The sequence below is a fragment of the Clarias gariepinus genome, chromosome 5 (genome assembly GCF_024256425.1).
Source record: "Clarias gariepinus isolate MV-2021 ecotype Netherlands chromosome 5, CGAR_prim_01v2, whole genome shotgun sequence".
NCBI classification, from domain to species: Eukaryota; Metazoa; Chordata; class Actinopteri; order Siluriformes; family Clariidae; genus Clarias; species Clarias gariepinus.
The window spans coordinates 38,262,241-38,287,519 of NC_071104.1; the positions used below are offsets into that span (position 1 = coordinate 38,262,241).

General features: G+C 41.0%; 1 protein-coding gene across 2 annotated transcripts in view; it reads right to left on the minus strand.

Annotated features, from left to right (window-relative positions):
- Positions 1–519: 519 nt before the first annotated feature.
- nab1b (NGFI-A binding protein 1b (EGR1 binding protein 1)) overlaps positions 520–25,279 on the minus strand; it is a 29,076-nt gene continuing 4,316 nt past the window's right edge. Inside the window, exons 2-8 of one of the 2 annotated variants that reach the window (XM_053497055.1) lie at positions 18,850–19,593; positions 18,200–18,333; positions 16,710–16,761; positions 11,600–11,719; positions 10,545–10,731; positions 6,721–6,861; positions 520–5,668 (exon numbers count right to left, since the gene is read on the minus strand). In XM_053497055.1, coding sequence (XP_053353030.1) covers positions 5,580–5,668; positions 6,721–6,861; positions 10,545–10,731; positions 11,600–11,719; positions 16,710–16,761; positions 18,200–18,333; positions 18,850–19,590 — 1,464 coding nt within the window. In that variant the 5' untranslated portion in view covers positions 19,591–19,593 and the 3' untranslated portion in view covers positions 520–5,579. Of the gene's footprint in view, positions 5,669–6,720; positions 6,862–10,544; positions 10,732–11,599; positions 11,723–16,709; positions 16,762–18,199; positions 18,334–18,849; positions 19,594–25,279 lie in introns of both variants that reach the window. The other variant, XM_053497054.1, reaches the window with a different exon arrangement.

The window sequence follows — 25,279 nt, forward strand, 5'->3', positions numbered from 1 at the left end:
GATAAAAATAAAAAATGCATATATATATATATATATATATATTAGTATAATATAGAATGATATAGATTTCTTCACACCTTTCTAAAGTATAAGATTATGGAAGATATGGAGAATATGAGTTCTTCTGGTAACTTTGTCACACTCGCTTCTTTCTATTTTTATGCAAATCCCAGGAGCGTACATTAGGTTTTTTTTTTTTTCCATCTGAAAACTGGTCCGTCTTGTACTATATATTTTTTTCTTTACAGCCATGCATATATTCTCCTGTAACGTTATTTATTTATCAGGTTTTAAGTTCTATATAGAAATACTGGATGATTTTGTACATAATTATGGAGACATGATAAACATATATAATAAAATTGGTACAGCATATAATATGGTGCCTAAGACTTTTGCACAGTACTGTACTGTGTATAATATATATATATATATATATATATATGAAAATAAGATTTATCTTTTATGTAAAGTCATAAATTCCCGTTTAAAGTGAAGAAAGCAGGCACAACACAGTCGTATCTCAAAAAAATAGAGTTTAATGTTCGTGTGCTGTATAACAAATTAAATATATTAGTGTTTACAAAACAAGAGGTGAATGACTACTGCATATCCTAATGATGAATCATAAACTCCGTCACAATTAAGATGAGAACAAAGCCTCTACTCATTAATTTTTTTTTTAGAAAAACAAACAAAAACTTTTCATCCCACAGGCCTGGATGCATTTCCCTCCTTTTCTACTGTACAAAGCAGGAGCAGAGGCGACAGAGATCGCTGTCTTTAAAGGACAGAAAGCAGAAAAGGGGGCAAGAGTAAGAGCTTGGAAATATTCTGTGAACTATAGGTACTGGTTTATAGGCCGTGTGTGTGTATAAGCGTTACTGATAAACTAATCAGATAAAGTGTGTGTGTGTGTCTTTTTCTGTTCTTTCAGTTTTTATCAAATGTCTCTAAGAAATCTGCCTATCTAAATGTAATTACATACAATCTCCATGCTGATCACTTTCCATGCATCAGAGGGGGAAAACATCACACACACACACACACACACATGAGATTTAATCAAAGAAGCTACCAGGCTCGGCTAGCTTAAAGGTTAAATGCTAAGCCCGAATGCATCAGCAAAATAAAAATCACCTGGATCAGGCATACTCTCTCAGAGAAAAGGGTACTAACTGTACCTTTCTGTACTGATGTGATGGTACCATTAGGCATCCTAATGTGATGTAGCGTACTGTACGTTTAACAAGTGATGCTTAATCGCACCTTCATCCATGTAATAGCACAAATATCCATGTAAAAGCCGAGTACTAAAGGTACCGCACCAGGCACAAGCAAGGGTACTGTTTAGTACCTCATTTAGTTTTGATATAATCATACCCATAAAAAAATAAGGCAAAACAAGTGTTTAAATCTCACTTTAACGATGCTAAAGTCCAGATCAGGGGTGTCAAAAAAAATTAATAATAAATTATTATTTATACAAAATATATCCATGACATTTGCGTAAGTATTCACCCCCTAACCGTCTTCAATTAAAATTAATTTACAGTCAGTACAGTTTTTTATTTAATTTACAAAAAAACAAAAACAAAACCTTTCTTTGTGAACAAAACATTCAGCACATCTGTTAGCTATTTTTGTGACTGGCGGTGAAACGAGACGAAGATTCGAATCCATGTTTCGATTGAAATGAATCGATTTGTTCATAGTGCTGAAGCGTTTACTATTTAACATCGTTATCGTTCGCAAACAAAGCGATCATAGGAATCGTATCGCAGTGGAGACAAGTGTATCGTTAAACCTTATATCGTATTATGTGCCCGATAGTTACAGCAGAAATGTTATTAGCTAGCTATACATGAATTTAGCATATTAGTCACATGCTCTCTTCTGCCCCCTAGTGGCACAACAGAGCTTCTGGTTTCTCTGAGCTCTCAACTGAGAGTCTACAGTTCACAAGACTGGAGGAAACTGGAGTTTTATCAAAGACTGCAGATTTGACACCCCTGATCTGTGTGTGTGTGTGTGTGTGACACTGATTCAAAATCGATTCCTCACTTATCAATGATTAACACACGTCTTAAATCCTATCAGATCATTCAGAATGACCTGCACAACTGATTTGAGAGTTGAGTGCAAAAGTTTGTGCCCCTCCTGTTTTTTCAGTGCACAAAATTATTTGTTTGTGCAAAGCATGAAAAAAATGTGTGTTTTGTTTTTATATGTTGTTTTTCATTGATAAAACAATATTTTTTCTTCACTTTGATCTAGGTTACTTCCTACACTCTTGGGGGTGGGTGAAACCTTTTGATGTCACTGAACTGGTACACTTGAACTTTTGTACCTGTATCTTTTACATGGATATAATGCATCTTTAAAAAAATATTCATGATGCACAAATTTGGCATAGCTTTTTTTTGTTTGTTTGTTTAGTGGAGGTTAAAGTAGTATATGTGAAAATGGTGTACGCTTAAGGGTTCCACACCCAGGGACAAGGAACAGTATGGTTCAGTAGCGTTTAGTACAGTTCAGTCTAGAACAAACAAATACATCAAATCAGTCATGAAATCTCCAGGCTCCTGCTCTGAGTCTTCTAAAAGCACCACAACACAAAGATCATTGATAAAATAGCGGTGCGAGCATCACTTTGAACTCTTTCTCTTTTTTTCTGTCTCATTATTTGGCTAGTTTATCTTTTTTATTATTACTATTATTTTTATTATTATTATTATTATTTCCAGAAAACCTTTTTAACAGTGATTTGAAGGGCATCCAAAACCTGTTCCCGAAGACGTGACCATGATCACAGGGTGTATACACTCTAAAAAAATATCATAAACATAAAAAAAATAAATGAACTGGTTATAATTTTTTTGTTGTTGTTTTGTACAAACCACGACAATGTGAGACCTAATACATATGGGTGCACAAACTTTGCACTCAACCATAACCATATCCTCTTTAAAAAAAAGAAAAGAAAAATTAAATGGCACTTAAATTAAGAACATTTTGCATAACGTAATCGTATAAAAATAAATAGTACAGATCATTTCTCCACTCTGTGCTTTAAAAATAAAACAAAAATAAAAAAAACACATCTGGACATGAGGGTCAGTCGGTTATTCTCACAGAGGTATTCATTAAAAAAACACACACACTCATAGACACACACACAGACACGCACACACGACTGTGGGAAACCTGATCGTCTGTCGGGAAAACCTACAACACGAGCTGGTAAGGATGGTATGAAGAAAAAGAAGATGGAAAAGATGAAAGTTGTATAAAAAATGCATTTTTAAGTCCAACACTAGTGCATAAAAGTTACATGAATACACCAGCTGAATCTAAGACTATTTCTAACACTAGTACACCACACACTGTACAGTAAACAACCCACCCATACACACACACACACACACACACACCGGTTTATTAACAACAGCTAGTCGGTATTGCTCTACTACTTACTACACACTTGGTATGTTACGCTCTACACTAGATTACGTACACAGCTTGGCTGAAGGCTGATGCGACTCTTCAGCTTTTTAGCTAACAAGCTCATCACATTTAAAAAAACAGAACAATATCACGATAAATCGTTACAGACTGAACCTGCAGAGCAGGTCTATTTCATATTAATCAGTACCTGATATCAGACATGTGCGCGTGACTGTTTTAGCTCTTGTTTATTTTTATTATTAGTAGTAGTTATATTGTCAATATTATTGTTTTGTCCCAAAATTATTGTTTTTACTTCTCAACCTTGTAATAAAGTCATTTAATTAAGTAAATTTTGTCATTTAAGCCACCCTGAGCAAGATAAAGCACTTATACTTACTAAGAGTGGCAGACCTTACGTTCACACTAGCGAGCGACGAACAGACGGGCAAGCGTTTTTTGTTTTTTTTTCACCAATTACAGTACAATCCATTATAACTTCATCTAGTCCTAGGACAGCTAACTTAACAAGAGAGGGGTATTTAGTAAAGCTAAAATTATTAGTGAATCAAACCTAGCAAGAGAAGAAAATGTAGAGTAGCTAACACTGTGAGAGAAAGCTAATTTAGCAAGAAAGCAGTACTGTAGGTACTTAAGCTAACATCGTTAGTGAAACTTGTGCAACAGAATAATATTAAATGAAGTAACACTGTAGGAGAAAGCTAATCTAGCAACCTCATGAGTGAACGCTAACCTAGAAGGTTCCATCAGGAGCGAAGAACAATAATAAGAGAAGCTAATATCGTGAGTGATACAGAACGTAACCTAGCAAGAGAGAGGCAGTTAACGAAGCAGGCATTGTGAGTGAAAACAAACTTAGCAAGAGATCTAAAGTTAGAGAAACTAAGGTTTGGGGTTACCAAAGGTAACACTGTGACGAAATACTAGCCTAGCAAGAGAACAATTCTCAGAGAAGCTAACATTGTGATTAAAAGCTAATCCAGGCAGAGAGTAGTAGTTAATAAAGCTAACACTGTGAGTGAAACCAAGCTTAGCAAGGGAACAACAGTTTCCTGAGTGAGTGAAAGCTAACCTAGCAAAAGAGCTAAGCTAATGCCAGTTAGGGCTGTATGACCTGAGTCTGGTCTCAGTACATTTTCTGTATATTGACATAGACATGTTTCTTTCTTTTTTTAAGTATCGGCCCTAAACACTACTAAAGCTAACTAGTTAAAGGCTTGGTATTCAAAAAGAAGACCTTTCCCGGTGAAGCAACAAATCTCGCTAGTTACTATTTGCTGTTTGCTTGCATGACGCCAAGACTGCAACAAGTTATCCTAGCTAGCCTTACAAAACTCCATATATATATATATACTATAGCTACTAGCATTTTTCAACGGAACGCTGGATAGGCCACGCCCACAACCGAGATTTTAAACTCCTGCTAGTGTGAACGTACGGTTTGTACTCATGCTAGTTCTTTGTCTCGCGAGCTTCATATCTGATAGCGTGCTTTTCTAGCTCAGTCCTGATACACGCCTCTACCTGATAGTTACGCTGTTCCATTATTATATATAGAGCGAATAAAGAACAATGGCGTTTGTGCTTGTCTTTGATGTTTCGAACAATCAGCTTGTGACACAACATGCATTCATATAGATACACACACACGCACACTCACACAAACAACACAAAGTGTATTTAAATAACATCTGAACATTTTCCACGTATCAACAAATGTATGTACAACCAGCGGACTTTACGGTCCACGCCTAATCGTAGAAGAGAGAGAGAGAGAGAGAGAGAGAGAGAAAGAGAGAGAGAGAGAGAGCGCGAGAGAGAGAGTTGGCGGGGTTGTTGCATTTACAGTCACTAACAACACAAAATTCTGTTAATCTATCCAGGAAAGAAAATAAGGGCTCTAGGTGCTTTGGCTAAAAAAAGAAGAAGAAGAAAAAGAAGAAGAAGAAAAAAGAAAAAAAAATCAAATAAAGGAAATCTGAGGCAACGTTGGTTATTAAGGCTCTACTGTAGTTGTGCTCCTTTAGTATTCACGGACAGACGACAGTTCATCATCAAAGTTGAAATAAAAAAAAAGAAAAGAGATAAAACTAAAACGGAGGTCTGGTCTGCTATCTGGAGTCCTCAGGTTCACATTTGATGGCCTTCTTTTCGGAGAGGTTGAGAGCGCAGGGACTCGCCTCGCCTCCGCTGCCGTTCTCTGCAAAAAAACAACAAAAAACAAGATGGGTGTCAGCCAGGGCGTGGCGCTCTGTGCCTTAAAGTACTTACAGATCTCTAAACTCAAACACATGACTGTTTCATCAGCTTGTGAAGAACTTTAGCAAAAGCTAAACCTAACGGTCCACTTGCTGTGTTAGCTACCATATAACTAGCGAAGGAATGCTAACCTGAAACTCTATGTCTAACTAGCGAGCAAATACTAAGCTTTGTTAATGCTTATTTGCGAGAGAACACCACCTGACTGGGTGAATGATAACATACTGTAGAGCGTAAATCCGGCTATAGCATTGAGTGCTAACTACTGAGTAAAAGCTAACCTCGTAAGTGAAAATCTAGCAGGTGAAAGCTGATCTAGTGGGTGGAAGCTAATCTAACAAGTGAAAACCTAGCATGTTAAAGATATGTACTGAGTCACAGCTAACCTAGCACAGGAAAATGTAGAAAAAGTAAGCGCTAAACAAGTAAATGGAAGCTAATGTAGTGAGTGAAAGCTAATCTTCCATGTGAAAGCTAATCTTGTGGGTGAAATCTAGCATAGCGAGTTAAAGCTAGTGAATGCTAACTAATGAATGAAAACTGACTTCAGAGTGAAAGCTAATTTTTTATGTGATGGCTAATTTAGTGGGTGAAATCTGACATAGGTAACACACCAGGTAATGATGGGTAATGTAGCGCCTAGCATAACCTAGCCTAGAAAGGAAGCTAACCTACTTAGCTTACAAATGCTAAACTATTGATTGGATAGTTTGAATCTGTTTTAGCTAATGTATAACTATTATATGTAATAACTCATTTTAAAGTAGTTCCTGGAGTATACGGGAAGGCGGAGTCATGGACAGGTGGTTAATTATAATATTAGGCCACACCCACAGTATATCAACCGTTGCATTATTTACTTATTAGGATTCAAAATGTTTGGATGGTAAAATCCCCCGTGGAAGATGTTTTACATGTAGGTCTGCAGTTGTATGTGTGTAACGTTTCTGCACACACACACACACACACACACACACACACACACACACACACCTGTGGCGACCGCTGCCTTGCCTTCGGCGCTGGCCTGGTGATGTCTCTTCAGCTCATTGGCCAGCTGTTTTCCCAGAGGTGTGTCTCCATCTAAAACTCCGCCCCTTTGTCCTGTCACGCGTAGATTCAGTGGCCTCTCACCTAAATGGGTGCATACCCATACCCGCACACGTACACACACACACACACACCCACACACACATAGACACACTATTATAAATGTGACATTAAAAGCTCTCCCCACCCTGTACTGCATTAGTGTGAACACACCGTCCATATCTGCTTCAACACATCAACACAATCCACCTAGCAACGACAACAACACCGACATCAACAGTGACATCAAAAACAGCGTAGACAATGACATCAACAACGCCGACCACAACGGTGAAATCCATCAAATACCTAACACTCTCCGTATGACCTCAATGCTCTTTATAATTACTGCTAGAACAGAAACTGAAAAAAAATAACCTGAGGGCAGAGCAAGGTAACACACACACACACACACACACACACACACACATGCACATACACGTACAAACACGCACACACTCACATGTGCGTCCACACATATACACGTACATGTTTACACGTACGTTTGCATTATAAGGGCTCTGAACGGATGAGGCTCTGAAAACCATCATTTCTTTTAAACTTAATTTATGGCTTCATTTTAAATACTGTATCTCATAAATTTAAATATAGATAGATAGATAGATAGATAGATAGATAGATAGATAGATAGATAGATAGATAGATCGAACAGAAGCCACACACACAAACACACTCACACACACTTAGACGCTTATAAGGAGTCACTCTGGATAATCACTGTAAGTGGCAGTGAAACTGAACCCGATCATCTTTAGACCTGAACGCAGAAGTGTCTCTGGTTTGTCCGTCACGGCGGGCGGGGAACTCTTACAGGTTCTGTGTAGAACCCTGGAGCGAAGGATTCCCTTTACAGGAAGGTTAGAATCAGAACTCCAGGAAGTTTTTATAGAGTGTCTACAAAAGACTTTCTCAGCTTCCGGGTTCTCTACTTTCCGCCCACGGTCCAAACACACACCAGTAGGTGGACTGGCTATTCTAAATTGTCCCTAGGTGTGAATGAGCGTGTGTGTGTGTGTGTGTGTGTGTGTGTGTGTGTGTCTTTTGCTTTCTCCTTCTCACCCCACCCTGTCTATTCCTCTCCCCTATCTATCACTTCCTCCCCCTCTTTCCCTCCTCATCTCTCTCTCTCTCTCTCTCTTTCTCTGCACATCTCGCACACCCACTCAAAGTGCATGCTGGGATATGAGGAGGCAGAGTGCATGCTGGGATATGAGGAGGCAGTGGGAAGTGATGAAGGAGGGATTCAGTGGAATGCGGTGGAGAAGCGGTCTGTTCACACAGCGCCGGTCAGCAGGAAACTCCCTCAACAGCCATCACAAAGATCACACACACATACACATAAACTCCTCGACCACACACACTCTATCTCTCTCTTAACACACCCTAATGGTGAACACACACACACTGACCATGTACAAACACAAACCTGGGTGCGTGCAGCCTAGTTAATAAAACATTATTCGTGGTAACATTCCTGACAGGCATCGCTGCAAAGTCAGCAGAAGGTTCGGTCCGACCTCAGGTCCTGGCAGATCATCCGCCTGAGGACCTTCACGGTTTTAATACCATGCGTTTCTGTTTTTAATTGGCTGGGTCAAGATCATCCGTGCTGGAATTAGATAATAGGTAGAACAAGGAGTTCACGTTTCCTCAGCACAAACCCTTTCCCTCATCATCACCTTCACCACCATCATCATCATCATCATCCTCCTCCTCCTGACGCCCACCCGTCCACCTCCGCACACAGCTGCCAGATGAGCCTCGGCGGAATGAAAAGGAGAGCGAGAGAGAGAGAGAGAGAGAGAGAGAAGTGAGGCGCAGGTGATGCAAGCTGCCAAACCATCAACACAACCACCTGCGACAACAACGACGCAACAACAGCTCCTTAACACATCTCCTTCAGGTGGGCGTTCCATCAGCCCTGACAGATTCCTCCAACGCTCTCGCGCTTTCCCCTGACCTTTACTTTCACTTTCTTCATTTTTAGGAAATACGTGAGGAAGAAGAAACTCACTCAAATAACGGGAACTCCTGCTCTGTTCGGTGAATCATTTGATTCGATAAAAGTCCATTCTTTACTAAACGGCTCATTGATTCATTTTATTTATTTATTATTTTATTTATTTTTTTATTTTTTTGCTAAACTTTTTCCTAAATTTAGCTCAATGTGTCTAGCTCTAAATGTGACCGCTAGCACATGCTTCCTCCAATCTACAGCAGTTTGTCTTAACACGCTCTGAGGAAAGCGCTATCCGCACTCTTCCTCATACACGAGCTCACAGTCGTCTATGATTGGCCAGACGATGGAATGGGGTATCAGGATATCGCTTGATAATGGTTGATGTTAGAGGACTTAACTCAGGAGCGATGAAGGAGGAGATGAATACCCGCAGCGCAAGAGAGAGAAAAACCATTGGCTCAGTTGTGATCACGTAATGCTCGGCATCAAATTAAGAAGCGCATGCATGATACATGATAATCGGAGCTCGTAAACCAAGACAATGCTCATTTTCCAAGTAAAAATTAATTTAAAATCTTTGCTCGTCTTGCGGAACACTCGTAAACCGAGTTACTTGTAATCCAAGGTTTCACTGTATATATACAGATTTCACTGTATATATATATATATATATATATATATATATATATATATATATATATTTTTTTTTTAACGCCAGGAATTACTCACTCACTCATCGGAGTATCATGGTGTTGAAATCCCATGGCTTTGTATTATTATTTAAAATTATTATTTGAATTTAAAGCCGAGTTACAAACTTGTAAAAACTTTATTCGCTAAAAATGATGTCTCGCGGCAAACCCACAATACCCTCACGGCCCACTAGGGGGAAACGCTGCTTTGAGGCGTTAAAATAACTCAGCTCAAGTAAATTTTAATTTCTCAAACTTCCTTAACGTGACATCTTAGAGATATCTTTGACATTTTAGAGATCGGAAAGGGGCGAGCTTTAGTGTGTCATCCAAAGTTCATTTTTCCATTAATATATTTTTCCATTTGTGGAGGTAAAATGTTGCTGTTCCTTTATAATCCTGGAGGTGGCGCACTCTAAACTATTCACACATTGGCAGGCAGCACAGCAACAAGAGCCCCTCCCCTAGTCTGCTGAAAGGGGCGTGGCTCAGGAGTAGCTCATTTACATAGACACTGAAGCGGCGCATATGGAAAAAGAGGGAAATAAAAGGTGTGAAATAAAAATGCATGAACTGAGTAGTATTTCAGCTGGAGCATTGACACACACACACACACACACACACACTTCGGAAGAGCTCTAAGACTAGCGTTAAAGAAATAGTAACATATGGGACCTTTAAATAACAGTCAAGCAGGAACTCATGCAATCGGAAGCCACAGTAAACAGACGCCTACATGTGTTTTTTTTTTTCTTGTCCAATTTAAGGGCGTCCCAACACTCTCACTATCAGAAGTACTGACAGTTTCTTAAAAAAGCACTCAACATGTTCTGCACCACTGTACCAGGGTCTCGCAAACGGGAGGCGGCTCTCGACTCAGATCACCATCAACTCAAGTTGTGATTAGACCTCAGACACATAGATATTCTACACACACGATACATTAAACCACCTGCGAGATGCACTTTTAGGTTTTGAGGTAAAAAAAAAAAAAGAAGCTAGATACAGTATTAACAGCAGGAAGAAATGACAAACGATGGCTTTGCGGGACTGACCGTGCTGCTCGGCGTGTTTTTCAGCGCTGCTCTGCACCCCGTTAGCATTAGCGTTAGCATTGTGGGAGTCAGCATGGTGTTTAAAGGCTCCGGGAGGTACGCGCCAATCCAGAGCCTGCAGTCTGTCCTGCGTCGCTGCATCATGCAGAATCTCCATCTGCTTTGCCAAGAGACGCTCTAGCTGAACCTGCAACACACACACACACACCAATAAGCAACATATCTATAAAATATGTTCAATTGCTTGAATACATTATGTATTTTTATTTACTTATTTATTCATCAGACTACCATCTCTTACACACACATTATATAACTGGACACAAGGATATAAAATCAATCATCAAATATATCATGTAGATATGTGTTAAATATATTAAAAAATCTTTTTTTTTTTTTTTAACAGGTAGTAACCACAAGTCTAAACCGCCTAGGCGGGATTTTATTAGGCAACCCTGTGAATGTGAATGTTTAAAACGAGCGCGGTAATCTGTTACTAGAACAAGAACGTGGTCAAATCTGTCTAAAAATAGGCCTATAATGTTGAATTGTGCTGTTATATTTAAAACTTAACAGGCGTTCAAGTCAAACCAGGACTTTCTGGTGAACGAAGGCGTAAAGGCGATTGAGATTTTCAGGAGAACGATGAATCAAATATAAGATGATGGATTATATAAGAGACAATTTCTATGGAAGGAGTCTCCAGTTTTAGAGGTGAAGCTGTAACAAGTTGGCACTGTTGATTTTCAAGGATCAGACGTACCACCTGCTGAATGTTCGCGGGAACGACAGGGAGCCACCTCGGCAGTCCTGACCTCGCTATTAAAGGAGTTCCTGGGAGGCCGGGGTTCCAGACGTGAAGCAGGAAGTACAGAAAAAACTTGATGGTAATCAATCACTAGCGAAACGCTGTGCAATCAAATGTCCCGGTTTGACTTGAACGGCCTTTGTACGTTTGACTAAACTCAAGATTAGTTTCACTTAATGTCATTTTCACACTGGTGGCATGAACAAAGAGAAATGAAACACACACACACACGCACGCACACACACACCTGGATGTTTCGAGTGAGCGTTTCCTCTCCCTTGGACCGAGCCTGATTTAGCTGCTCTTTCAGAGTCTCCTGCCGCATGTGAATGGCCTGTAGCGCCTCCTGCAGGTCAAAAAACCCTTCCTGCTGAAAGAGGAACACAAACACCCCTCATTCTCAGAGGACACGTGGGTAGGAAAAAGAAAAACCAAACCAAATGTAATAATAAAAAAAACTTGTTTAATAGTTAATATGGTTACGGTTGTAAGGAGACTTTGTTTCTGCTTTTACGGAAATTGTGATAAAACTCTTAAGAGGCTGTAGTTCAAACAATTCGTGACTTTTCACGTCTTCATGCATCAGGATTGATGATTATTTTCCTTTAAAAGCACAACACAGTTTGTACAGTATGTGCATTATTATTAGTCTAATAATAATATTAATTATTATTATAATTATTATTATAATAATTATTATTATTATAATTATTATAAATATTATTATAATTATAGTGTAAGAGATTTTCTTTTGTGAAAATAAAAGTACACATGACTAGGTGATGATTCTCAGGATGATGAAAAAAGTCACACACACACTCACACACACATGCACACACACGTGCTAAATGGCATTCAGGAGGTGTGATCCTGCTGAAGGAGGAGGTTTGCATGACATGTTTTATTGCTCACTCCAAATTACTCCCGAGGTGAGGCTCCGCTTGTCTAATGTTGACACTCAGGTTGCCATGGTGACCTGAGCACAAAGACACCTTCTCACCGTGGGTGTGTGTGTGTGTGTGTGTGTTCAGGGTGAAAGGGACTGGGTTCCTCTCTCTCTCTCTCTCTCATACCCGGAGCAGTGACGCAGGCTCGGGGCGACGGTGAGGCCGTGATGATGTCACAGGGACACGCCCGGGCTTTTTGACTTTGACCGACACAAGAGACAAAAACATTTTCAGGACTTTTTCTGTTCACGCATGAGCGCAGAGATACACACTCAGTACACTCATGGTGGTTTATCACACCTGTGCACTGAGGGTTTCACCAGCTGGGGTTTCGATAAACACTCCAGCTTATGGAAGTACGAGAAAAAAGATTTTCACTATATATTTTTTTCATTTAAAAAAAATATATGTATATATATAATAAATAGTAAATATTCGTATGTGGATGTTGGAAATAAAAAAGAAAAAAAATATGAAACAAATATGTTTGTTTCATATTTTTTTTCTTTTTTATTTCCAACATCCACATACAAATGTTTACTATTTTTTCAAATACATAAAAGGGATTAATATATTTGAAAATATCATAAGTTAATACAAAATATTAATTCATTTATTTAAATAAATAGAAAAATATATATTTTAGAGTCACAAGGCAGCAGTTTTAAACCTCACCATAATGTTCATTTATTTATTTATTATTTATTCATATATATTAAATTTTATTTACTAAATAACTGCTATATTTTCTAATTATTATGATTATTATTGTTATAAAACTTTTCATAAATATTAACCATATCAAAGTGATTTTAATGCTTTCGTGATGATTTAAAGCACGTAAGTCATCCAAGATTTTATTATATTATTTCATAACATTTAACATTCTCAAAAAAAAATTAAGTTAAATTAATCGATTAAAAATAAATCGTTTTTTAATAAACACTTTTTTAATGAAAAATCTTTCATTCTTTAATAAGAAAAATTGTTAATTAGCGCTTTCGTAAGTCATCCATGATTATATCTCATTTCATTACGTTTAATATACTAAGAGTTTCATAAATCAAAAAAGAACTAAAATTTTAAATAACATAAAAAAAAAATATATATATATATATATATATTAATATTATATTATATTAATATTAATTAATAATTATACCTTTTAAACGTTTTACAGTTGAACAGATAAACGATATTAACTTTTTTTTCCTGAAAGACATTTCCAAATTCTTTTAATACAAACAGAGTGCAAAAGTATGTGCCCCCGTACGGCCCAGTGAAGCATGCAGCGTTACTCGGTCTTCTGCGTTTCCCAGACGCTTCATTAAGTACACAAGTCTAAATCTTATCGCTTATCTCAATCTTTTCTCGCCCGCCTTTATAACGTCACCTGACAGCGTGTAAATCATCAGAACGGCTTTTTCCCCTTCTTTTTATTCCTGACATTTACTTTCCAACTCCTCGACGCCAAAACAAACTCCTCGTCCATTTATTTGGTTTAAGATTAATAAATTTTTGTGCAGGGTGTCAGGATGTGCCCATAGTCTTTAACAAAAAAAAAAAAAAGTTTAAATCTACCCACGCTGGTGCATTTTCACGGCATGAAATCATTTCAGAGCAGAGGGAGGGTAAAAATCAAATCAATCATGCATTACACACTTCTGTCATCACACACCAACACAAAAGCCTGAGCTGGAGTTCACATTACTCTTACACACTTACGTTTAATTGTGGTTTAATTGAAACACACACACACACACACATACAAAAAATCCTAATGGGCTTTCCAGGGTCAGTCGACTCTCATCAGACAAAGAGGAATTTTTTTTATCCCACCAACAGCGCGTGACAAAACAGATACCCCTGACCTACCTAACGAAGGTGTGTGTGTTTGTGTTTGAGTGTGTGTAAAGTGCATGTACAATCAGGTTCAGCCCTTTCTTTCTTGTTTTTTTTTCTTGTGCTATCTGCGCAAATGCATGGGCGTGGGTGATTCCAAGTGCGCCCACGTAATGATGTCACATCTGTCTCAAGAAGTGAGGGGTAGGCGAGCGAAATGAGCTCGTTTGGACCTTGCCTGACTGTGTGTGTGTGTGTGTGCGTGTGTGTGTGTGTGTGGAGGCGAACAGCTCATTCTTATTGGTGTGGCTGAGTGAGTGTGGGTTTACGTGTAATGTCGAGCCTAGACAGGGACAGGAAGGGGAAGCGTGTGTGTGTGTGTGTGTGTGTGTGTGTGTGCACGTGTGTGCAGGCACAACCTCATCAATACAAACGTCTGAAACAAACAAAGAAAAAAATTGAAGTCAAAACAAAACTGGAAAATCCGTTTCGGGTGCAGATGACGGGGCCGGGGCCGTTTCGGGTTCGCTCTGGCGTCAGGTGATGACGGCGATCATGAGTGAGTATGTAGATGAGAGGGAAACTCGCCTTCAAAACCTTACGAGATTCCTTCAAAGGTGAAAAATGCAAACACGGCTGAGTATGAATGGAGCAGGAACAATGCGAGCGCGGGCCTGTCAGCATGACGCAAGGCGGGGTGTTGCGTAATGCCGCGTGATCTTAGCGGGACCTCAGAGGATATTTCTGCAACGCGCGCAGTCTCAAACTTCTTGTCTTTTAAATAATAATTCCTTAAATAACTTTTATACAAAAGTTAGTTTTGATCGAGTAATCTGATTGGATTATTCCACGAGTGCCGATAACAGACAGTAACGGCACAGGAGCGTTTAGCGTGTAACTATCTGTACGGGTGGGCGTGTCCCAGTGGTTAATGACACTAACTGTGTGTCTCAGGAGCCGCCTGATAGCGTTACGTCGTCTTAAACAGCACGCCGTCTCTGCACTAATCACTTCTACCTCCTTCTGAACCGTCCGTGTGCTTCTGTTCACCGCTAACGCTTAGCTACAATGCTAACTAGCTTCTAACACAAGGCTGAATCCCAATTCCCTCTCTAACCCCTGATCAAGGGCACTACTTGGGACTACATAGTGCACTAGATTTCCATTTAACACTATTAGGGATTCGACCCCAAAACCTGGAAGTTAGAAATAAAAACTAAATCTCGGTTTATCCTCCTCACCTTTTAGGATGTAAAACTACTTAACTACTCGTTGGTTAAACTGACTGTCGGTCGCAGTTTTCGAAAGGCGCGGACGGATACGTGTGGGCGGAGCTAGTCACGAACCGTAATCTCTGGATGATAAATGGGGTTGGTGAATCTGCCGTACAAAAGCAATATGACACTCGAGGTCGTGCTGTTGTGCAGAATATCAGCATGGCTGTGGTGCCTTCAGCATTCAGGCTGCATCCTCATGCCTACGACGCCGTTAGAGCCGTGCTATATCCTGCAGTACAGCACTCCCTCTCCTGTGATATTATGCGATATATGATACGGTACAATACGATATGATATAATATCATACGTTACGAGATAAAATATGATACGATACAATATGACATAAGAAACAATATATGATATAATATGATATATATCATGATACCATGATATGATGCAATGGGAAATTATATGATATGATACGACACAATTCAATATTCAATATGATAAGATACGATATAAACCTTTTCAATAAAGCAAACACACATATATATATATATATATATATTTTTTTTTTTTCTTCTTCGATCTATAGATATAATTATGCATGTGACTGAAGTGAAGTGTCCTCTGGGACAGTTTGTGCCCCGCCCCCTGACCCCGCCCCCTGACCCGACCTTTTGTGAATGCACTATACAGGTTAAAGGGAACGATTTCGCTTTGAGAGAGGGACCAACATTATTTTATACATCAGACGTTTTAAAGTCATCAGTGTGACCGTTGTCCCTGTGTCTCTGTCAGCTTTTAAACCAAGGAATGGACAACGTCCAAAGAGCGCTTGCTTACAGTCCTGTTTCAATGAAATCTGAGAAAGCTCAGACTTTGGAAGATCAATTTCCGTTTTAACAAACCATAATCTTCTTCAACAGATTGAGGACTCATTCTCACACACACACACACACACACACACACTCAGACGCGTGCTGGTGCAGGGCGAACATGCCCATAAGGTGTGGGGTGAAGGAGTGCACGGCGTTTCTCCGCTCACGTCTCCACAACACACAAAGCGCAACCTTTCCTCCATATTGTGACACGCGATCCCCGATCCGTGCGAACTCCGCCTACACGGGTTCAACACGCGGCTTAACACGCAGCTACACAAACAAAAGCCACAGGACCCACCCAGTGTGGAGTCGCCGAGAGGTTAACGCTCACACGGCCGACTCAGGAACGCCAGGCGACCGCGCCGCGAAGTGCAGCTCGGTGATTCACTCTGAGACACGACTCGGGTTCACACGCAGGCGCAGACACTCGCGGCCTGACGGGAAGGAGAGTCGGTGCCGTAACTCACCTCTGTCTTGATCCTCTTCGGGGACGGCTCGTCTCTGTCTCCGCATCGGGATCTGAGCGAGGAGAAGAAAGAGGAAATAATTACTAATTACACATTACTGCTGTAACTCTGTTCAGTCCAATTCACTACACACACACACACACACACACACACATCATTTTATTTTTATGTCTCTCACTCTGGGTCACAATAATCACTCGAGCTGATGTGTTTGGATGTTCGTGCCTATTGCGTGAAACCTCTCTCTCGTAATCACGTCACACGCTTTATTGACTCTCTCCTGATCGAGATAAGAGCACGATTCAGCTCGATCAGTGGTGATGAGTGTGAAAGGTGTGTGAGAGCGAGCTCTGAGACGCTGATTACTCAACAGCCGAGTGGAATTTTCCGTCCTGCGGTATGCCAGGCGTGTAGGACAGGAAGCACCTGGACACTGGGGGCGGCGGCTTCCTTAACCTCGAACCCAGATTAAGCTCTCGATGTGGACACTTTAGTAGGCACGAGAAAAAAGCAAACTGCACAAGCAGCACCCAGAGCGGGAGAGGTTCACTAACTTACACACCAAGGACTAATAAACTAGTGAACTGCTGCAGGTCAGAGCGACCCGCGACTCAAACTCCAACATTTACATACGAGCAGCGAGATAAACAAAAAGCCTGGGCATTAATAAATAGATATGAAAGTAAAAGATAAGAAAATTACTGCTCTTAAAACTTCTGAAATTAAAATGTCCTAGACAACTGAAAGAGTAGATTAAAAGAGATAAAGAGAATGAAAAGAGGAGAAAAATAGAATAGGGACAAGTGAAGAGAAGAGAAACAGCAAAAATAGAAATGGGTAGAGAAAAGAGAAACAAAAGGAAGAGAATAAAAAAAGAGAAGAGAAAGAATGAGAAAAAGGAGAAAGAAAAAAGTAAAAACGAATAAATAGAAGTAAAAATACTGGAAATAAGAAACGTGAAGAGAAAAGGAAAAAAAAAAAGAGAAAAAGAAAAGAAGACAAAGTGGACAAAAATAAAGGAAAAAAAGGAAGAAGACACCAGTAAAAAAAAAAACTAAAAAATAAAGTAAAAAAGTAAAAAATAATAAAAAGAAAAAGCAAGAAACTACAAAAAGAGGAGAAATAAAATAAAAACAAGTGTAGATAAGAAAAAAACAGAAAAAAAGAAAGAAAAAAAAATTAAAAAGGGAAAGAAAAAATAAAGAGGAAAAAGGGAAAAGAAGTGTTTTAAATGTTTTACGTTTAAAAATAGGAACAGAAAAAAGTGAAAGAAGTGAAGAGGAAAATATAAAAACAACAAAAAACAAAAAGAAAAAAGACGAGTGAGATAAAGTCAATGAAATGAATAAGAAGACGGAATAATGATCGATATGATGATGAGACAGGTGCAGCGCAGTGACGAGCTCGAGTAGTTCACTGACTCCTGCTCACTAGTTTGTGTTTCTCAGTAGCGGAGGAGGAGGAGGAGGAGGAGGAGAGGGAGTGCGTACTTGCTGGTCCTGTACGTGTACTTGTAGGTCACCTCTCTGGAGACCTGGCGAGCGAGTCCGAATAACTCGTCCCTGCGCATCAGCAGCGCCGCCTCCTTCATGCACAGCTGCGCTGCGGCCTCGTTCACCGTCAGCTGCGGGACAGACGCGTTACACAGCGTTTCAGATATATGTATATATAAACACACACACACACAAACATTAGCACGAAAGCTACAAGACGACTGCGGCGTAGTAACGGCTGCGCGGACCTGCCCAGACTCGCTGCTGTGGTTTCTGTCTCTGTGTGACACAATGATTTATAAACATAACACAAAAAGCACAATGTCAGAGAGACAAAAGCAGCCTGAGGAGAAAGTATTCCTGGGCGTTTGGTTCAAAGGTCGAGGCCGTTCAGTTCATACATTTAATTTGGCGTTTAATATAGTTTGCTGTAAAATGCAGAATGTTGTGCTGTTACGGTAAAATAATCAGCGATGTTTCATTACCATTAATAAGGTTAAGTTGGATTACTGTCCGTTCCCTGCTGTTGCTATAGAAACGATAAATTGTTGGCGCGTGTGCATTAATATAAACCTGTGCTTCTGTCCGAGCTGCTGTTACAGAGAATTAATCAAAGCCTCAAGACTGCGCTGTGGCGTGAGACCAACCTCGTGGAGTGTCAGATGCTTGCCGTCCTTCCTCTTGGAGTCGAAGCGTCCGTAGATGGCGCTGTATTTCCGGATCTCCTCTTCGCGGCGCGGGTCGTCGTCGCCCATTTCGAAGATGTGACCGATCATTTTGGCGAGCTTCTTGTTGGCCTTGAGCTGCTCTCTCAGCTCCGCCGGGTCGCTTTTTGGCAACGCCCGCGCCATCCTGTCTACGCACTCGCTGACGGCCTGGACGGCGGTGATGTCGAGCGCTTCGAGGGTGTCACGTGGCAGCGGGGACGAGGGCGAGCCGACCTCGGCCGGCGAGAGACTCCGCTCGGCCCAGAACCGCGGCTCGTTGCCGCTCTGCAGAGGCGAGGCGGTGGCCGAGGAGCTCCCGCTGCCCGCTTCGGTTTTCGGCGGGTCTGTTTTGGGAACTTTGACAGGCAGCACAGGACCGTCTGGAAGTTTATAGACAGGGATGCTGCAGACAGGAAGTGAAGCGAGTGGCTGGTTAAACAGCGCCGGGTTGGTGACCCAGTCGCGCAGGGCTTTCTGGAGGCGTCGGACGTGCAGCGGCTTGCTGGCCATCCCCACCAGCGCCATGATCTCCAGGAACTCATCCTCAGCGGCCTCGCACAGCTGCTGCACGTCGTCGCCGCCCTGCTGGATGAACGCGTCGTAGTAGCACAGCAGGTTGGCCCGCTGCAGGATGCGGTAGAGCTGCAACTCGCCAAGAGTCCTGGGCAAAGTCGCCGCCATGACCTGAGAGAGAGAGAGACAGAAAGAGAGACAGGGAAAAAAAGTGAGGAGGCGGCAAAGCAACAGAGTGGAACATGACAAAGGGAAAGAGTGATAGAAGCACAGATAGGGGAGATAGTGTGAAGACGACTGTACTGACGTATTCGTCCTGTCAGCTGATGTTTCAGCCACTAATCTGATTTCAGTCTGGGCGGTCAGTGGATAGAAATAAGCCAGTGAGCAGACAGAGATAATTATATCTGATAAATATTACAAACATCATAAACTGAGCAGAGTTATAAAAGTGCTGCACATCATCCGATCATGACTTTCTGGCTAGTTAACCCCGGCGATCTCCCACATGAACACACTCATGAATGGAATAAAAACATGACTAATGGACATGAGCTTTCCGAAAGCAGGAATTCCCAAACTAGGGGTCAGTCGACTTACAAAGGAGGGCGTGAGAGAACTTCACATTCTCCGCTCTAGGTTATTTTTTTCCTTTATTCCACAAATACAGACGAGAAGTTTCACTGAAACGATGAGGAAGGGTTCTGCGTTGTAATTAGGGCTGTCGGTATTAACGCGTTAATGCACGTGAATAATCTAGACATTTTAGCGCACTAATTGATCGCATGCCCAAGTTTGACCTGAATGGCTTCCCATAATTTCAGCGCGGTTACCAGGCTGTGTGTGATATCAGCAGGTTGAACTAAGATGACTGAGAAAGCTGAACAGCAAGTTTCATTATAAAAGGCTTCTAGATGGAAGTTTGGATAAAACTTGTGCGCTTGAGCGACCGACGTTCAAGGAGAATGATTTTAACAAGAATACATTAAACGTAAGATAAGTGAGCGGTGGCTCAGGCGACTAAGGCTCCAGGTTGTTGATTTTCGGATCCGGGTTCGAGCACCGCCATTGGTGGGTTGTCACACCCTTATGCTACCCGGTGTCCCATTTGAAAGATTTTATTGTAACATTTGTTAAATGTTAATGTTTGAGATGTTATAAAACTGCATAATCTGTTTCCTCCAACCAGTTTAACATTGTAAGATTTAAACATTTATAATACAAGTAAATCTGAATATTTGAAACTTGTGATTAATCGTGCACAGAGTGCGCGGTTATCTCTTTGTCATTTACGTTACATTTATTTGTTAACATTAAAACATTTTGCTTGGAAGTGTTTTTAACAGTGATTCATATTTTTTATTTTTATTTAATAAAATGCATCATTAAACTTTCTAAATGTTGCACTGATGTTGTGCTGATTTCAGTTCTGCTGGTATCGCCCACCCGTACATGTATGAGATGGCGACGCAGCTGGACTCGAATGCAGCATGTCGCGGCGGAGGATGACAGAAATGTGTGTGTGTGTGTGTGTGTGTGTGTGTATGGGTGAGAGGCGAGTGTGAGAGCGCCTGTCAGGCTCCTGAGCTGCTGGGAGCGTCACATACCACACTCCACCTCTGCAGCGAGCGTAGGAGGAACTCTCCATCACAGCAGCACAGGCCGCGTTTGTTCCCGCTCTCCACCGCTCGGGCCCCGCTGCCTTCCCAGAATCCCCCTCTCTTCGAGCTGTGGGCGTGGAGCGATACGAGCTCGGAACCAGAGGTCACAAGTTTCATGTCTCACGCTTATTCTACGGAATAAAAAGAGCCCGGGATTACGAGCTGTAAGAACCGTCTACAAAGTTCTGAAAGGTCTCAGTGATGATAATAAAAACGATAAAGTGTGTGTTTATCTGCTGGTGTGTTTTGACTAGTGCTAACGTGAAGGTCGCAGAGATGAGTCGTCCACGTTACTGGAGAGACGGAGTGATGTTAAGGCTTGTGAAAAGATCCGTGCTGGAGAAATTTATTCGGTCTTAAAATTCAAAATCTTATTGGCAGAATCGATTTCCATATAATTCAAATCGTCTGCGTGTAAAAATTATTCAAGATAATGTGTCTAATTCAAACGTCTAGAAGATGGACTGGGTGAATAATTAACTACTGTACCAGTGTGATTGTTCTGTAACAGCAATTACTGTGGATTTCAGAGCGGATATTCTTCTCAAGGTTAAGCGAAGTGAGTTTCCGTATTCTTTGTGTTTTTTTGTTTTTTTTATTTTGTGTAAGATTTAAAGAAGACACAGCACCATGAGTCTCAAGGACGGTAGCAAGAAGAAAAGGGAGTCGCTTTCAGTTTGGTTTTTGAAGCAGCCGGTGCCGAGAGGAATCATAAATAAAGGTTTGGTAAGATTTAATATTTATTTATTTCATATTTTACTTTATTTACAATTCTTTTTAAAATGTTTTATATCCCCAAAAATATGATTATAGTTTTGGAAATGGGTAATATTGGTAATATTTGGGTGGCTGGAACGGATTATCTGCATTTACATTATTTCCTATGGGACAATGCGTTTCACAATACGAAGCATCGCCTTTAAGTATTTTCGCCTTTAAGTTTAAGAGCTCGCCTCAGAGGCAGAATTGAATTCATATGCCGAGGTACCGCTGTATATGTAACTGAGACATGCCTTTGTTCCGCCTCCATGTGTGTAAACCTTCTGAGCAGCCATGTCTGAAGTCTGAATACTGATTTCTGTGCGTCTGGTGCTGGCACGAGGTGGGGTACACCCTCATTCACACACTCTTGGTCTAATCTGCATGTTTTTCAGACTGTGAGAGGAAACCGTAGCACCCTGGAGGAAACCCACCAAGCACGTGGAGAACATGCAATCTCCATGCATACACACAGACCCCGAGGCGGGAATCGAACCCTACTTTTTAACATTACACAAGACAAAATGTGTAGCTGTCTGAAACCAGATGGTGTATACATTCCACTAAACGGTGTGTAAAGTGTAAAGTCAGTAAGCAGTAAAGGAAACGCAGCAGATCTCCTCCTCACTGCATTGTTCCAGTGTGCTGAGCAGTTTAATAAAACCGAATGAGAAAGAAAAGTTTCTGACTCATCACTTCACCCCTTTTACTGCGTTATTTTAACTCTGAGAGTTTTATATTCACTGAAGTGTGAAACTCGGACTTTCGGAAGATGTGCCACATGTCTCGACTCGTACAGTAGAGTATACAATACAAAAGTGAAAGAGCTTGACAATAACGTTTATCAGGCTTCATTTCAGTACTGCTCTGACAGGAACAGATTCAGTTCAGCACTCTCGTGATTCTAATCAGCACTGATACGCCTCAGTTCAGCACTCGCATGAAATTAAATTCAGCGTCGATACCATTCAGCTCAGCGCGGATACTGTATGATTCCGATTCAGCACTAACGTGACCGGGGAGGGGGCAGGGGGAGCTCAGACCGCTCAAGCTCTAGGTTGTTGTTTTGGGGATCTGAGGATCCGGGTTTGAGCCCCGTCGTCGGTGGGTTGCCACATCCCTCAATACCCAGCCCCTGCATGGAGTGCCGGTCACAAGCCCGGATAAAACCTGTGCCAAACTGTGGTGCGGATTAACAGTCTGCTGTGGCAACATCACATTAATTATGATTACTGAAATAATGATAAGGAACAGATTAACATGTAATTCAGATTTCGCATGGAATTGATTAATTATTGTAATTTCCCCCTTGTATGGAAACTTTTGGGACGACCAGCAGTTTGGCGTCACTAAATCTTTAAAGTACATATTTTTAACGTTTATGATAGTTTTTCCATTAAAAATTAGTGTTTATTACTCTAAGCAACAAAATGTACTAATTATTTCTGTAATAATATGGATATCATGATTTTTTACTGTTTTCTTTTTAACAGATAATTTGATGTTAATGAGAAATATATTTAAATAATACACATATTTTTAGCCATGATAAAGTAAGGAACTTTTTTTTTTTTTTATTTCAATTTAACACTACGGATTCGACAGCAAGCCTACAAACTGTAATTGTATCACGTATGGTATTACAATAATCTGATCTTTTTGTTCGCTCCATCAGCCCTAATATCGGTATGATATCATCACTTAACCCACCCACTCCAACAGCTCTGCTGTAACAGCAGGAGAAAGCAGACTCTTCCTGACAGCGGGTCATCACGCATCTCCAGGAGAGAGTTAAAGTGTGTCTACACACACACACACACACACACAGAAGCCGAGAGCCGAGCTCCTGCCTCTCCAATGGAGGACGGAGGCCGAGGCCCAGAGAGCACAGAACCTCATTGAAACCAATTTAGCATCAGCATGGATGGGCTCTTCAGTCTCTCTCTCTCTCTTTCTCTCTCTCTCTCTCTCTCTCTCCCTCCAAGGCCACAGCTTTACAACACGGCCGGCTGAAAGCATTCTCTCCGCCTGCACTCATATCTCCCAACAGCAGACCTTCATCAATGAGCATGAATAACACACTCGCTGTGAGCGATGAGCCAGTGGATCACACGGCAGCTTCTTCTGAGGACGAGCTCAGACAGCGCTCACTGTACCGTTAGAAATATCTGTGATATGCAGAGCGAGTAGAGGAGCGCGGGAAGCTTCCAGCGCTGCCGAAAGATAAAGGAGACGGACCTTACAGAAAAAAAATACATGCTAATCCGTTCCACACAAGGCAAAACGTTTAAGACAAACAAGGTTAAATAAAGCTCAATAGACTGCTGTGTAAAATGTACAACATCGGAGGTCTGACTGAAGAGTCTGAATAAATATCTGACTGTCTGTCTCACTGACTGACTCTCTGTCTCACTGACTGACTGTCTGACTAACTGTCTCACTGTCTGATTGACTGTCTGACTATCTGTCTCACTGTCTGTCTCCTTGACTGACTCTATGTCTCACTGTCTGTCTCACTGTATGACTGTCTGTCTCACTGACTGACTCTCTGTCTTACTGTCTGACTATCTGTCTCACTGTCTTACTGTCTGTCTCACTGTCTGACTCTCTGTCTTACTGTCTGACAATCTGTCTCACTGTCTTACTGTCTGTCTGACTGTCTGTCTGACTGTCTGACTATCTGTCTCACTGTCTTACTGTCTGTCTCACTGTCCGACTCTCTGTCTTACTGTCTGACTATCTGTCTCACTGTCTTACTGTCTGTCTCACTGTCTGACTGTCTGTCTCACTGTCTGACTATCTGTCTCACTGACTGACTATCACTGTCTCACTATCTCTATATGTCTGAATGACTGGCTATCTGTCTTACTGTCTGTCATTGTAGACTGTCTGTCTGACTCCCTGTCTGTCTGTCTCACTGATTGACTGACTTTCTGTCTGACTGACTGTCTCACTGACTGAATGAGTGAATGTCCTATGAATGACTGACTGTCTGTCCCACCGACTGTCTCACCGACTGACTGACTGTCTGGTTCTGTCCAAATGTCTGACTGTGTGACTTAATTAATGTCTGTTGTTATGACTGCCATCATATTCCTGACTACATGCCTACACTGTAAAACAATACTGAAGGCGTTTATTATCCAAAACACACAATAATCTCCTCTGAACAGTTGATATTGAGATGTATATCTGCTCCTTCTGCTCTGTAAAGCTTCATAACGGCTCTAATCTGAGGTGCTGGTTGTTAATTGGTGATTTCTGAGGCTGGTGACTCTAAATGAACTTCTCCTCTGTCAGTTTTGGTCTTGCTTTCCTGGGAAGGTCTTTATGAGAGACAGTTTCATCATCATGGAGCTTGATGGGTTTTACAAACGCACTTGACAAAAAAAAAAAAGAAAGAAAAAAAAGCTGTTCTCGCAAGAACCGTTCCAGAA